The sequence below is a fragment of the Ochotona curzoniae genome, unplaced genomic scaffold, assembly GCF_017591425.1.
Source record: "Ochotona curzoniae isolate NIBS_2020 unplaced genomic scaffold, NIBS_Ocur_1.0 scaffold_3208, whole genome shotgun sequence".
In the NCBI taxonomy this organism is placed as follows: Eukaryota; Metazoa; Chordata; class Mammalia; order Lagomorpha; family Ochotonidae; genus Ochotona; species Ochotona curzoniae.
The window spans coordinates 17,313,093-17,325,880 of record NW_024467106.1 but is presented as its reverse complement, the minus strand read 5'-3'; the positions used below and the strand labels follow the sequence as shown (position 1 = coordinate 17,325,880).

Here is a 12,788-nt window from a genome sequence, read left to right as displayed (position 1 = left end):
CCTCGCAGGCTCTGTGATGACTCCAATAATTGGTTTCCTTTCACCTGTGAAGACCCAGACTGAGTTCACAGTTTGGAATCAATAGATGAGAGTGCTTGCTCTCTTTCTCCCTCTCCTTCTCTCTGGTTCTTTGCTTCTGAAATAAATAAATATTACAGAAAAAAAAAAAAGAAAAAGAAAAAAAATCTTGAAATAGCCTCTGGCTCCCCCATGCAGGAAACCCAGAACGCTTCAAGGGAGCGGACAGCGCAGCAGTAAACCAGCCCACACACCCTTCCTAGAGGCACTCAAGTTTAAATTTTATTAAGATAGAATATATGTAGGCCATGTAATCTGTGGAGAGACACAGCAGCTATTGACCTTTTCAGAAGTATTCTGATGGAACGGAAGGATGAAGACATGCAGGGTCACCATGATTGTGACACTAACAAGAGCCAGTATTCACTGAGTAATATGCCAGATACAACACTAAAAGCTCCATAGGTATTATTCTATTTGAAAGTCATACACTTTTCTTTGAGACAGAAAATTTCTCCACCTTACAAGGGAATAAATGTGAGGTTTAGAGGAGCTAAGATGTTGAAAGTCACATAAAATAAGTAGCAGAGGGAACCTAAAATTAACCACTAAAGACAGTCCTCTAGTAAGTGCATTTTAATTGAAGGTCTCCCCGAATCTGACACCATCCCCCATAATCATAACTACCACTTTCTGAAGACATGCTGTACCAGGATCTTGGCACAGAGACTTAGGTATACCTCTAATCTCAAGGAATTGTATAAGGGAGCTGAGAGAATTGTTTCCATTGGAATAATGAAGAAACTGAAGATCACAGAAATCAGCTCATTTTCTCAAGGTCACATGCATACAGGAATAATGACTAAACCTAGCTCCACCTACAGACAGCAAAGCTAACTAACCTACACTGACTCCCAAGTACAAGGAATTGAGTAATCAGCGATTTCCTGCCCAAATCCATATTTTTTTTCTCTAACTTACTGTATCCTAAGCACATGAAACCTTAACACATTAGGAGTGAGAAACAAAGACTCTTACACTTACTGCATTGACTGAAAGCTGTTCACTTAGGGAGTTAGATTTGGTACGAAGAGCCGGCTCCCTGAAAGCAAACAGACATACTTGAGATCGGCATAATTTTCATAATGGTAACTGCAGATTATAATGGATAAACAAAGTGTTTGCAAAACTATTCTTCAATTTGATGACTGTAAAAAACAATTTTGATTTTTCTTCTTTGCATAATCTTTGAATGCTCTTTTCTCAATTTTCTTTCAGAGTTCTGTAGGTATTTTTATTTGAACTAGTGCTTTTAAAGACTGAATATTAATTTCTCATTAAAAAAATCAGATGAAGTACCCTGCCCACTCTCTGATCCTACTGTTTTATTCCATTGCTTTAAATTATCTCATTTCAATTATATCCTTATTTGTGAATCCCTTCAAGAAACATTTTATTGAGGCTAATGTTGTAATGCAGAGGGTTAGGCTGATAGGATACTAGCTTCCCATACTGGAATGCCAATTGGAGTACAGGCTACTCTGCTTCCAATCTAGCTTCCTGCGATTGCACTTTGGAAGGCAGTGGAGGATGGTCCAGGTACTAAGGCACCTGTCATCATGTGACAGATCACCCATGTAGAAGATCAAAATGGAAGTCCTGGACCCTGGCTTTGGCCTGAATCAGCCTTGGCTATTGTGGCCATTTCAGGAGAGAATCAGCAGCTAGAAGATTTTTCTCTGCCACTCTGTCTTTCAAATCAATAAACAGATATTTTTAACAAAAAGGAATCATTTTATTGAACAATAAAGGAGCTTGATATAACTGCAGTATCTTACCCTGCTTTGAAAGGCACTGATGTGGATATAGACACAGCAGGATCAGAAGAAAGGCTGTCAACACCAGGCACGGGAGAAGGGGCTGCAGAATCCCGGGAACTAACGCTGTGCCCATCCGAGCCGGAATCTCTGGCAAACTTCACCTAGGGAAGGAGGCGGCACAGGTGGAATAGACTACACACATCCTGCCCCTTCTGCCCTCCTTCCATTCTACTTACTGTTTATTACACAATCCATCACATGTTCATTGAAGGCAAATCAGAAATGTAGGAAAAGGATAACCATCTGAAATCCAACCACCATGTATGTGTATTTTTTTAAATGAAGTCATATTTTTATAACCTGCTTTTGTTCCATGTCACTAAATATTAAGTTACAATATTATCTTAAACTACTGAGGCGTACGTCTAAGCTTAATGACCATGCCCTTACTGCTAAGATCTGTAGGAAAAAGTTTCATATGGATTGTGGGGACATAAGTCATAAATTTCCAACCTATTACAAAATAGATTTCCCTAATTCCTCATTGTTATTTTTAAATAGATAAATTTATTTTTATTAAAAAGGCAGATTTACAGAGAAAAAGAGAGACAGAGAAAGATTTTCCATTTGCTGGTTCATTCCCCAAATGGCCACAACAGCCAGAGCTGAGCCTATCCAAAGCCAGGATGCAGGAGCTTCTTCCAGGTCTCCCACGCAGGTACAGAGCCCCAGGCTCTGGGTCATCCTCAACTACTTTCCAAGGTCATAAGCAGGGAGCTGGAAGGGAAGTGGAGCAGCTAGGACATGAACAGGCACCCAAATGGCAGCCCAGTGCTTGCAAGGGAGAGGATTAGCCAATTGAGCCATTGTGCCAGGCCCCCTAAATTTCTCATTGTTAAACATTCACCTTAATTCTTTCATAATCAATGCCCTACAAATATCTTTCTATCTATATCTTTGCATGTAATCCTCATTATTTCCAAAATATAAATTTCCATAAGTTAAATTGTTTGATAGAAGGTATGATCATTTTAATCCATTTAATACAGACCTTGAAATTTCCTACCAGAGAGAATAAATTAGCTTATACACATAGTACATAAATCTTTCTCAATACTCTTGCCACACTGAGCATTATCATTTCCTATCAGTCCTGTCAATTTAACATAAATATCAATTTGTAATTCTTTGATTACTAGTAAAACAGAAAATTTTTCCTGTGTTCACAAAAATGCCAATCTTGATAGATTCTAATTGAATTGTTATCTATTACCAGCCATTAATTCTTCAAACTCACAGGAAGATGGGAAAAGAATATAAGAACTGCTAAAGAAAAAGAAAGAGAGAGGAAGGGAGGGAGGAGAAGAGGAGGATGGAAGGGAGGGAGGGAAGGAGGAAGAAAACAGCAAGCTGGACTAGGTCAGTCCAACTAAGCAGAGTGTCTTCTGGGGCGGGGCTAGAGCAGTGGTATAATGGATAAATCTGCCGCCTGTGACACTGGCATCCATAGGTGTGCTGGTTCAAGTCTCAGCTGCTCCATTTCTAATCGAGGTCTTTGCTAATGCACTCAAGAAGTACTTGGGCCCTTGTACCCATGTGGGAGACCCAGACAATACTCCTGTCTCCTGGTTTCTGAATGGCCCAAGTGAACCAGCAGATGAAAGAGCTCTCTATTTCACTCTAACTCTGCCTTTCAAATAAATAAATAAATCTTTTTTAAAAAGTGTTCAATTAGGAGAGTCACTGAGTAGGAAAACATACTCCTTCTTTTTTTGTAGGAAGAATAGCTAAAACAAAAATGACTATCACCAAATGTTCATTCTTTGCACGTGTTTTATCACTTACAGTAACAAATGGCATCACAGTTGAACCTAAAAATGAAGTTGTAATAGAAAATCATGGGGTAAGGGAGTAGTATTAATTCAATTTCTGTAAGTCACTATTATTATATTACAGAAATACATATACCCATGATAAAATTTTAGATAGCACAAAGGGAATTAAAAAGAGGAGGATATAAAAGGCTCTGAACTGCAGAGAAAGCCATTTCTAGCCATACCTTTCCTTTATTTATTTATTTAGTTATTTGTTTATTCATTTCTTTAATTTCAAAGGCAGAGTTACAGAGAGAGGAAAATAGAGATACTCCACATGGCATGGGCTGGGCTGAAACAAGAGTCAGGAGCCAGGAGTTCTGCTCTCACATGTGGGTGGCAAGGCCCCAAGTACTTAGGCCATCTTCTGCTGCTTTCCCAGGCACATTATTAAGGTGCTGAATCAGAAGTGGAACAGAAAGGACTTCAGCTTAACCTCAATATCCTACAACACCCCTCCAGTCATTTCATTTAAAGCCTTCAGAAATGTTCTATGAATATACAGACACATGTGTGTGCACACACACACATATATACATACATATATACACACATGTGTACATATATGCTTATATGACTATTCATGTACACAGGCACACGAATGAGAACATACAATACATAATGTTCTGCCACTGCTTCTTTAACAATAGAGTTTAGGCATTTTTCAAGATCTATAAAAAAAACCCACTCTATAAAAATACCAGAATTTAATCAGTCTCTGAACAATGGACAGTTTTTCTGGTTATTACAAATAACGTGAGAGAGGAAGGAAAACATACCTACCCACAGATATCCTAGCATGCTCGGATTTAAAAAAAAAATTTGGCACCAAAGGAAAAAACATTTGGCACCAAAAGAAATTTGTCTTTTAATTCATGTTTGCATGAATTCTTTAATATGCCTTTATATGTGTATATTGCATCTTTGAATAATCATATAAAATACACATAGGACAAATCTGCAATCATGGAATCAATGCATCAAAAGGTATATACAATGGGTGGGAACCACTATTTATACACATAATCAGAAGCTCAGTGTGGAGGAGTGATTTGCTCGAAGTCACAATGCTTTTTAGAGTCTCAATAGAGAGCCAGGAAGAACATAAACCTTGATCTTCAGATTCCAAAATTGCTGCTCTTTCTGACTGTACAATTTCTACTTTAAGAAATCTGTATCTTCAAAATCTGGTTGACAAACATAATTTCTATTTATTCATTTTCTTTAACTCAGAAGACTCACCCGTTTGACTTCCACCTCGAACACGAGGATGTCCGTTGACTGAGTCCAGCCTATCATCCCTTCAGAGCCAGCTGCACAAGCTGGAGGAATGAAAAGCAATCGCTTGCCTCCCTTGGTCATGCCCAGCATTCCATCTTCCCAGCCCTTCAGGAAACAGATGGGCAAAAGCTCATTATGCAAGAAGAACCTAATAGGCCAGAGTGAAGTACAGTGGCACACAGTTTCATTTATCCACACTTTCAGGTTTAGATAGAGACTCTACAGGTCAAGCTCAACTATTATTCCACAATGTTAGCAGACGATGGAGAACACAACTTCTAACCTGCCTGCAAAAACCAGCATATTTGAGGTTAGATGAAAAATACTTCTCCTTTAATCTTAAATGATGAGGAGAGAAAATGGGAAAATATTGGGCCTGCCTGCACAGTAGGTGCCAGGTCTGTGAGCCCCGGAGGCAGAGGTCCAGTGGGGCCCGGGTGCTTGTGTTCACCTGTGAAAACTGATCCTCCCCAGTGGAAAAGATGGAGCAGTGGATGGCAAATTCTGATGCACACGGAAGATACGGCAGCCCACTGGGTCCTGCAGAGGACATCTGTTATCATAGCAGACCCCAGTCAAACTATAACAGCAAAAATCTGGTCGAATGGAGACTGTAAGGTTAACTATGTCACCAACGAACATTGGAAGAGATTCCTCATCCTTGGATCAGGGAGAGGGAGAGCATTTCAGAACTATCAAAACCACCTGGGCAGAACCTTTGGAGGGTGTGCCACATCGAGCCCCTGGGTTGATATTGGGTGACCGTTCCCATTCCAGGGGACTGGAATGGTTGGAAGACTGGGTATGGCTCTTTCCCAATCTCCTCATTTCCCCCAGAAACAGGAAGAAGAAATAGAAAATTTGGAAACAATGAGCACACCCACTTTTCCTTAACTCTCAATCCTTCCCACCCTGATGGACTTTGTAAACATCAATAAAATTAATTTCTGTTTTAAAAAAGCTGGAAAACAAAAAATTTCTCATTAGATAGAAACAAAAGCTATCATTCATTTATCATTTACCGGGCACATTTTCCTATGTGAAGTGCTTCACATGCACCATCTAATTAATTCTCCTAAATACCTCATAAAACTGATAGCATTATTTTCATTTTACAAATGACAAAACTAAGGCATGTGGAGGTTATGTAAGTTGCCCAAGATCATAATGTAGGTGGCTGTGCTAAGAGTCAACACTAGATCTAACCTCAAGGGTCATGCCTTCACTGCTAAGGCCTCCAAGGGATTTGGGGAAGAGCAATCATAAACAAAGCAATGAAGAAACCCTTTAAGCCACACAGATGAGTGAGTACAGCACAAAGCATCAACACTTCCTGACACCATGATTACCAACATGTATAAAATACCCTTTATAAAACTTACACAGTTGGTACAAAAACAATCTGTATCTTTGAGTTAAAGTCTTCAGATTCCAGTTACAATGCTTCTCTTGCTATGTCACAGTTGTCTTCTATGGTGACTGGGAAGTGCTGATTCAAAGCCACCCAGATAAGAATTAACCAATTAGACCTACATCTAGATGCAACAGCTTTATGTCCTTCCCTGTCAGGCTAACGGAAGGATGTAATAATATCCTCAGAGTCACATAATGAAGAGTAAACGGAGGGAACTACAGAAAGCAAAGGTACCCACCTTCATGGCACTGTCTCATAGGTAATAATCTCAGAGCATAGATAATGCAACATACTGACCCCTCCATGTTGTCAACCAGTCATGTCCAGATGCTTAGACAATATATATAAAGGCTAAAAATGCCACAAATTTTGTTCCAAATTAAGTCCATTTCAACCGATACAAAACTGTACAAAAGCAGTTGAGTTTTACCTTGATGACTTTTCCTGATCCTAATTTTAATCGAAGCAGCTTCTCTTTGTTAGCAGTAGAGTCAAAAACCTGCAATTTCATCAAAGTAAATAAGGTCAGCCAATTTAAAAAGAAAAAACAGGGCCCAGCATGATAGCTTAGTGGCTAAATTCTCTCCTTGTATCTGCTGGAATCTCATATGGGCGCTGGTTTTAATCCCGGCAGCCCTGCTTCCCATCCAGCTTCCTGCTTGTGGCCTGGGAAGGCACTCAAGGATGGCCCAAAGACTTGGAACCCTGCACCCATGCTGGAGACCCAGAAGAGGCTCCAGGTTCCTAGCTTTGAATTGGTGCAGCTCCATCCACTGCAGCAGTTTGGGGAGTGAATCATCGGATGAAAGATCTTCCTTTTTGTCTCTCCTCCTCTCTGTACATTTGCTTTTCTGATAAAAATAAAATACACTTTCATTTTTATTTAAAAATTTAAATTTTTACTTAAAAATTAAAAAAAAATTTAAGTGTATTTAAGCATTTTTCACCTATAAAATTTTTTCAAAAATTAACTCATTTGGCACTAAAAACAGCTTGGCTGGTAAACAGAGCAAGGATCATTAACTCTCACTCATAAATAAGAAAAAAAACAAAAACCTACAACCTTAAATGACTTAATCAAAATTAAAGTAGAAAATTTAAACTTCTAAAAATCTATCATTTAATATTGCTTTTGATGGTTTAATAGTATTAAAATATAACCTGCCCAGCATATTGACAGTATCTACCATAATAGGATCTATGATGATTGCCTACAAAGAAGTTGAAAAATTCAATCCACTAAGAATATATTCAAATTCAAAACATATAAATAACAAGATATACAGATGAAGTTAGCAAAAATAATACTTGAAAATAGATTTCTACTTTTACCTAAGCAGAAGAGATGCAGTGCAGTGAGCCAATTTTACACATTAATATTTCACAGGGAAGCCCCAAGAGCAGCTGAAGAGACTCAAGCAGGGCTCCTGAAAGATTTCTACTTTACAACAGCAGTAATATGCAGTAGTGCCTTCCATGTCAATATCCTTCACAGCATTTTAATTTCAAAAGGAATTATAGGGTACATTTTCTTACCTGGCCCAACACATGATTTTGAAAGAACCAGCCAGTGTAGGCCACTTCCAAAGAATCTCCAATTTCTATGGCAGGGCCTTCCGCCACGACTAGGTCCTGTGACAACACTGAATCCAAGGAAGAGGTGCTGTTACACTTGGCAATGCACACCTGTAAGACAAAACACCCCATCAGAATAAATCATTCTCATTCTATTACTGTTAATAACTGCTATAATTCTCAAACTGTTAAATCCATTAGCAAAACATCAGCTTTTCACATCTTAAAGAGTGCTTAGGAAAATCAAATGAGTTTATACAAGTATGGCACTTGGCAACAAAGTTGTGAAATAACAGTAAATATTCAATAAACATTAGTTATGATTACTATATTGATTTACTGTTCCAGCATTTGGAAACCTATGAAATAAAATGGAGCTTCTCAAAATGCCAAAAGGCACTTCTAAAAACAGTACCCTGTTGCAGTCCCAGAACTCACATTACCACCACCTATGTTTGGTCATATTACCTTAACAAAAATCCTCAACAAGGTCAGACAGATCTCTTGTTTTTAAGGATTCATTTATTTATTCATTGGAAAGTCAGAATTACAGGGAGGAGAGACAGAAAAAAGAATCTTCATCCACTGGCTCACTCCCCAAGTGTCTGCAACGGCCACAGCTGAGCCGACCTGAAGCCAAGAGCCAGGAGCGTCTTCCAGGTCTCCCACATGGGAGTAGGGTCCCAAAGCTTTGGACCATCCTCAACTGCTTTCCAAGGCCACAAGCAGAGAGCTGGATGGGAAGTGGAGCAGCTGGAATACGAACCGGCACAGGCAAGGACATTAGCCACTAGGCTACCGTGCTAGGGCCCATCAGACAGATCTTCATGAGCAATTATTCTGAACTCAGGGTTTTAATATAGTATATATAGAAATTTGCTACTTTTTTAAAAATTTTCATTTTTGTAATCAAACAAATGCTAGCTAAAACAAGACATTGCTTCTTAGCAAGCAAGACCAGAAGAAAAAAAACGAATTGTTCTAAATGCCAGCAAAGACTTGGTGAGAGACTATATATGAAATAGTATAGCCTTTCTGAAAAGCAGTGTGCCGAAGTGTTCAAACTTTTAAATAATCTCTTGACTCTTTGAGTGAATCATTCACTTCTAGAAATAATAAGCAAGGATTTTGTAGGAAAAAAAGAACACATACTTACACAAGAATACCTATAAGAGTTCATGAAAATCGAAATTAAAAATGCCTAATTTGGTATAAAACTATTCTGAAACTCATGTGTAGGACATGTCTTTAAAACACACTAAAAAATGTGTATTATGAGACAACTATGGAAGGGGGGGTGGCACTTGCAGCCTAGTCCTGCCCAGCTCAGATTCCAGCTTCCCCAGATTCCAATGTGATCGCCCCCTTGGTGCAGGTGGAGCAACTCAGGGTGGAGGTGGATGCAGAGGCCTGAGGTCTTCCAGGCATCTGAGAGCCTCAACAGGCACGCAGGCAGGCAGGCAGGCAGGCAGAAGGCCCGCAGGCATCTGAAGGAATTCCTTTCCAGAGCCCAGATCTTGCACTTTTTCTGTGGACTGCAGGAAAGCAGTTCAACTGAGGAATGCACAAAGTGATGAATGACAGGCTCTAAGTCCTTAGAAAACACTTTTTGTAGCTAAATGACTTTTTAAAATATATACATAATCTTTATTTAATTTAATGGAATAAATTTCACATATTTCTTATACATTTTTTAAGATTTAATTTTATTTAATGTATTTATTTTTATTTGAAAGGCAGAGTTACAGAGAGGAAAAAAAAAAAAAGAAAAAATCTTCCATCCAAATGTGCATAATGGATGGAGCCGAGCCCATCTGAAACCAGGAGCCAGGAGCTTTCTCTAGATCTTCCACATGTGTGCAGGGCCCAGGGCCCAGGGCCCAGGGCCATCCTCCACGGTCTTCCCAGGCCATAAGCTGAAAGCTAGAGCAAAGGCAGAGCAGCTGGGAAATGAACCCATATCCCTATGATGCTGGCACCCTGAACAGAGACTTCATTTGATATGTCATGGCTCTGATTCATTACATATACCGTTTTAAAGGCATAATAACACTTTCCACCCTATCCTCCTTCATCCTTCCCTTATTTTTTGTTTATTTATTTTTCATTTATTTATTGGAAAGTCAGATAGACAGAGAGGAGGAGAGAGAGAGGAAGATCTTCCGTCCGATGATTCACTCCCCAAGTGAGCGCAACGGCTGGTGCTATGCCAATCTGGAGCCGGGAACCAGGAACTTCTTCCAGGTATGCCACAAGGGTGCAGGGTCCCAAGGCTTTGGGCCATCATCGACTGCTTTCCCAGGCCACAAGCAGGGAGCTGGATGGGAACTGGAGCTGCCGGGATAGAACCGGCGCCCATATGGGATCCTGGCGTGTTCAAGGCGAGGACTTAAGCCGCTAGGCTACGCCGCCGGGCCCTATTTTTTGTTTAATTTTAATAATGACATGCTCTGACCTTACTTTATAATCACAAGATTATCAGGACATGATTGAAAAGGTCTGCTGCAAGATAAAGGTAGTGAATAGAAATTAGAAATTAAACTGATATTAGAAGTGAAGGATTCAGTATGTCAAATAAGAAAACAGAAAGCCTTAACAAAACACTTGGTGAGACAAAAGAAAGATATCTATGCTAAAAGGCAAATTTCTGAAGATAAAAAAAATAAGCAAAAAAGGAAGAAGGAAGAAAGAAGAAAATAGAAAAACCAAAAACAGTGTTAGAGATTTATGGGATACCATCAAATGAACAACCACACGAGTCTTGAAAGTTTCAAACAACTTCTAGATATTCAAGCTCTCCCAGGTCTCACAGCCAAAACCTGCAGAAATTAATGAGCTTCTACTCAAATACAGAAACTGAATGAGTAGAGCTTTAAATAATAATGATCTGATTCATGTTGTAGAGTGCTTTATATTAAGACAAACAAAACCCTTACCACCATATTATACCTCTTCCATAAGTGAAACACTGGAGCTTCCACACTTGGACTATTATTTATACTTTATGTACTGGAAATTTACATTTTAGGTAAGGAAAACAAATTATTTATTAAAGTAATTTAGTATTGTAAGACTTTAACATAATAAAATACATTCTTTTTCCGTAAATTTACAATCACTAAGTAAAATAAGAAAGTATAAAATTAGGGGTAGAATAGGCTCTTCTAATCAAATGATATAATAATTTTTTATATTGTTAATATAGTTTATCTTATACAAGTTATGTGAAAATGATATGTGCTTATTACAAATAAATAGTACTGAAAGGCAAAGAAGTAAAAAATTAGTACATATTTCCTACCTCCTAGATACAATTAACACGAACATTAAATACCACTTCAGAAAAAACATAGTTGGATATCATAAAGAGAACATAATTTTCCCTATGTAATTCCTAGAACCATATTTCATTACTAATAAAAACTTTTAAGTAGACAAACAGCTAAACCAGGCATATTCTTTTGCCTCTTTTCTAGCCCACAAACTAATAAACTTCTATCACAGACTGTCATCTTAACAGAGGGCATTCTTTCTGTGTGAGCATCAACTGAACTAGAGTGATGGGATCTAAACTTACAGTTTTTTTTTTTTTAATTTATTTTATTTTTATTGGAAAGGCAGATATACAGAGAGGAGAGACAGAGAGGAAGATCTTCCGTCCGATGATTCACTCCCCAAGTGAGCGCAACGGCCGATACTATGCCGATTGGAAGCCAGGAGCCTCTTCTGGGTCTCCCACGCGGGTGCAGGGTCCCAAGGCTTTGGGCTGTCCTCGACTGCCTTCCCGGGCCACAGGCAGGGAGCTGGATGGGAAGCAGGGCCGCCGGGATTAGAACCGGCGCCCATATGGGATCTGGGGCGTGCAAGGCAAGGACCTTAACCACTGTGCCACTGCGCCGGGCCCATAAACTTATAGTTTAATGCACAGCTCATCACAATAAATCTTTGATGTTGTCAGTATAAAACTGCAAAATAAGAAACCCACCAAGACAAGCCCCAACTAATAATAGCAAGCCAGCTTCAGATGCCTAGGCACCAGCACTGATTTGTCTAAATGACAAGATTGTTCTAACACTAAGCATACCGAATGTTATTCAGCAAATACGTTTGGAAAGATTCATGTTATTTTGTGTATTGGGGCACTAGCTTGAGCCCCAGGTGCTCCACTTCTTATCCAGCTCCCTGCTAATGCACCTGGGAAAGCAGCAGAGGATGGCCCAAGCACTTAGGCTCCTGAACCCACATGGGAGACCCAGAAGCAGCTCCTGCCTTTGGATCAGCCCAGCTCTGGCCTTTATGGTTATCTGGAGAATAAATCAGCAAATGGAAGTTCTCTGGGGCTCTCCTTCTCTTTCTCTCTGTTACTCTGCCTTTCAAATAAACCAAACAAAAAGAAACCAAACAACAACCGCATAGTGCAGCTTTCAAAAGCACTTTCAAGTAATTTTTTCTTGAGGTGAAAAAGATGCATCACACGTTGTTAAATAAAATACGTAAAATACAAAAATCTTAAAAGAGCATCTACTTCTACGTGCTACCATAGAAAAAAAAGGCAACATGTTATTAGTGGTTGCTGCAGGTATTAAGATTATGAATGCCTGTAAAATTTTTAATTTCTTACAATGAATATTTAGTAACTTAAATTCTTTTAATACATTGTTCTTGGGGTCAGAGCTGTGGAGTAGAAAGCCAAGGTTCTACCCAGGGTGCTGACATCCCAAATGGGTACAGGCTCATGTCCTAGGCTGCTCCATTTCTGGTCTGGGAGTTCCTTGTTTATGGCCTGGGAGAGGAGCAGAGATTGGC

General features: G+C 39.2%; 1 protein-coding gene across 2 annotated transcripts in view; it reads right to left on the bottom strand.

Moving 5' to 3' along the window:
- The window catches only part of FKBP15 (FKBP prolyl isomerase family member 15), a 55,165-nt gene that overhangs the window by 26,034 nt on the left and 16,343 nt on the right, over nt 1-12,788 (bottom strand). The window contains exons 7-11 of one of the 2 annotated variants that reach the window (XM_040963823.1): nt 7,944-8,093; nt 6,838-6,906; nt 4,955-5,098; nt 1,857-1,999; nt 1,057-1,120 (exon numbers count right to left, since the gene is read on the bottom strand). In XM_040963823.1, coding sequence (XP_040819757.1) covers nt 1,057-1,120; nt 1,857-1,999; nt 4,955-5,098; nt 6,838-6,906; nt 7,944-8,093 — 570 coding nt within the window. The remainder of the gene's footprint in view (nt 1-1,056; nt 1,121-1,856; nt 2,000-4,954; nt 5,099-6,837; nt 6,907-7,943; nt 8,094-12,788) is intronic. The other variant, XM_040963824.1, reaches the window with a different exon arrangement.